The following is a 3,595-nucleotide window of genomic DNA, read 5'->3' as shown; positions in this document are numbered from 1 at the left end:
AACAAACAATATTCTCAATCCTAGTGTAATAAACTATCGAATGACTAACAGAGAAAAACGGCTTTTCCACCTGAGAATTTTAGAATCTATGAAATAATTGTTGGGTCAAAAGGAAATCCAAGCGAAGTGAAATAAGCTCCAGGAAATAATATAAATTACACTCTATGTAGCGGAACATGTGGATGAAATTTAACGCGAGGGTGATAGGAAATTTCACAGAATAATTACATACACACAAGCATGAGAAGGTCAGAAATAGAACATCAACTTAAAAGAAAATTCAAATGAAAGATAATACAAACAACATTAAAAATAACAATATGGGGGAAAAAACCTAGAATGCATCCGTTCATTCACATGTACAGTAGCTTTTTGAAAACAATAGACAGGACAGATATAATATACAAACTACTACTATATGAACTATAATTTTTTTAAAATAAGCAAAAATATGCATAATATAAAAAGACAGGAGAAAACCATTTGAGAGGAATTTTCATATCTCAAAATATTTTGTAGATACTTTACAAAGAATTTTGAAAGTCTAGATGAAGTGAATGATTTTGTAGAACACTAAATTCCAGATATGATCCATTAAAAATAAAAATGACAATGCAGGAAAATTTTCTTGAAAGAAAAGGAAGTTATTATCACAGGACTATGCCTCAAATAGACACTGTGCCTGTATTATTTCACAGAATTTCAACAAAACTTCAAACATGAAAAGATCTCAACCTAACATTCAGAGAACTCAGTAAAAGCTTCTTTAAGAAAAAGAGAAAAACTTGTTTAAATCTTCAAATCACAAATGTTAAAAAATCTTGCAGCTATATCAATAAAATGCAAAAACAAATTAAACAGAGAAAAATTATACCACTGAATGAAAAAATTGGAAACTAAGCTCAAAGATATTAACAGATTCTTTGATTAGTAGATAATCAATGATTTGTATAAAATGAAATATTTACTTGCAACATAGACACAACTAAAAATATTAGAAATTTCTCAAAGATTATAAAAATGTTGATAAAAACCTATGACAAATTGATGGATAAAAACTAAAACTCTAAAGTAGGAAATGGATACAGGCATACAGTTGATAAAATAAAAGGCACATAATAGGCATACAATTCACTGAATAGTTAAAATTTAATTTTAATAAATTAATTTAATTAAAAGGATATGAAATCTGGCCTATTACCCTTCGAAGGGCTGACTTGAACTCCTTATTCCTCAGACTGTAAATCATTGGATTGAACAGTGGAGTGAGGATGGTATAGGACACAGATATGAGGGTGTCCTGACTAGAAGAGTAGCCGGACTTGGGCCTTAAGTAGATGAAAGAGGCACAGCCATAATGCACAGTTACCACAATGAGATGGGAGGCACAGGTGGAGAAGGTTTTGTACCTGCTGGTGGAGGATGGGATCTTCAAAATGGCAGAAATAATGCGGATGTAAGAGATCAAGATAAGTAGCAGGGGAATGACTAAGACAAATACACCGATCATGAAAATGACCAACTGACTGAGGCGTGAGTGATGGGATGCCACCTTGAGGACAGGGGCGATGTCACAGAAGAAATGATGGAGCTGGTTGGAGGAATGGAAGGGCAAGTGAAATATCATGGAGGTGATAATCTGTGCAATAGTAAAGCCACAGGCACAGGCAGCGCCCACTAGTCCCACACACACCCGGTGTCCCATGAGCTCCGTGTAGCGCAGAGGGTTACAGATGGCCACGTAGCGGTCATAACCCATGGCTGCCAGCAGGAAGGAGTGAGAACAGCCAAGGAAGAGGAAGGTGAACATCTGGATGGCACAGCCCAGGAAGGAGATAGTCTTCTTCTGGGCCAGTAGGTCCACCAGCATCTTGGGTACAATGACAAAGGTGTAGCAGGTCTCAGAGCAGGAGAGGACAGCAAGGAAGAAGTACATGGGGGTGTGAAGGGCTCTGTCCAGCACGATGGTGGAAATGATGATGGCATTGGTGCCCAGGGTGAACAGGTAGAGGGGCAGGAAGGTTATGAAGAGCAGCCGCTGCAGCCCAGCCAGAGAAGAGAAGCCGAGGAAGACGAACTCCCTCACCAGGGTCTCATTGCTCCGCTCCATGCAGAGTATCTCCAAAGAGGAGAGTCAGGGACAACGACAGAGGCCAGGATCCAGGAAGGAGAGTAGAAATGTGTGGGAAAATAAGCACAAAGTCTGTAGGCAGGCAAGTCCTTCATTCCCCCTCAGGAAGGTCTGCCAAGAAAAGAATTAAGGCTAAATATACAACAGAGGATTGGACAGTCACTTAGGAGACTTCTCTGAGACTAAGACCATAGTACCTCTCTTTCTAAGGATTAAGGATCTGTCTCATTGGTTTTACTTGTATCTTACTTAGGGATTACCGTATTTGTCTTTGCACTAGCATCCCAAGAAACTAGCTCTCCAAAAGTGAAAAAAAATATATATATATATATGTTTAATTTCAGCCATCTGAACTTGTTCAGAACGTGAAAAGAAGGAAGGAGTGGTGTTCAGACACAATATGTGAACCTGTTTATCCAATATGAAATGGGAAGGGAGAGAGAGAGTTCTCCAGCAAACGTGGGAGGGGAATTGTGTTTGTTGGTGACTTCTTACATGCTAGGATATGTGGTAAGACCATCATAAACCCATGGCAGTAACCAAAGCAATAAGGAAAAAAAAAACGAACAAACAAACAAAAAAATAACCTTTGGTGTTATTTCTGACAGACTGACTAATGAGTAATTAGGGACATTCCCGGAGGCTCTGCACAGGAGTCCTGAGCAAAAGATGGGACAGAGGAGAACACCAGTTTAAAGAAGAATGTCCCCTATTCCAGGAAAAGATGAGCCACCAGCATGGTAGAAAGAGACTCGTAACCTTTGCAGTATTTGTAGCTCACCTCCCCTTTCCCATTTTCTGTGTCTCAGAGAAACTCAGAGAACAGAGTTTTCCAAAAATGTCTCAGAGCTTGCAGAGTATGAGAAAAAATGGGACAATTGGTCAGTGTTCCAAGTTCTAGTACCCTGCCATAAATCACAGACTCTGTTTTATATATTGTTATATCAACAATTTTCCTTTTGAATATTCTGCAACACAGTCCTCAAGCTGCAGAAAAGATTTTTTCTAGTCATTTTTAGGACTAATATCAGATAATTTTTTCATGGGTGTATTTCCCAATTGTCCATGCCTGGGAACAAAATAAAGTGTTCTCTGTAAGCAAAATCAACTAGCCTTTATTTATTGGTTGCATCCAGCCTTTATTTACACACTTTTCAGGGGCACCTGGGTGGCTCAGTCGGTAAGTGTCTGCCTTTGGCTCAGGTCATGATCCCAGGGTCCTGGGATTGAGTACTGCATCAGTCTCTGTTCTGCAGGGATCCTGCTTTCCCTCTCCCTCTCCCTGCCACTCTGCCTACTTGGGCTTTCTCTCTGTCAAATAAATAAAAAAATCTTAAAAAATACTTTAAAAACTATTTTATTTGCACACTTTTCAGTGTATTTATATACTTGTACATCATTTTCTGTTCACGAATCCCTTGTATCTGCTACCAGAATTTTTCATTTTTACATTCTTCTGGCCAA

At 38.7% G+C, this 3,595-nt stretch overlaps 1 protein-coding gene across 1 annotated transcript; it reads right to left on the bottom strand.

Moving 5' to 3' along the window:
* Nucleotides 1-1,168: 1,168 nt before the first annotated feature.
* LOC123928376 (olfactory receptor 10K1) lies at nt 1,169-2,110 on the bottom strand. The gene has a single exon (XM_045983507.1). It carries the CDS (start codon nt 2,108-2,110, stop codon nt 1,169-1,171), a length of 942 nt encoding a protein of 313 aa, XP_045839463.1.
* Nucleotides 2,111-3,595: the final 1,485 nt, after the last annotated feature.

This window comes from Meles meles, chromosome 17 (assembly GCF_922984935.1).
Source record: "Meles meles chromosome 17, mMelMel3.1 paternal haplotype, whole genome shotgun sequence".
Classification (NCBI taxonomy): Eukaryota; Metazoa; Chordata; class Mammalia; order Carnivora; family Mustelidae; genus Meles; species Meles meles.
The sequence above is the reverse complement of the archived record's forward strand: the minus strand, read 5'-3'. Positions and strand labels throughout refer to the sequence as shown.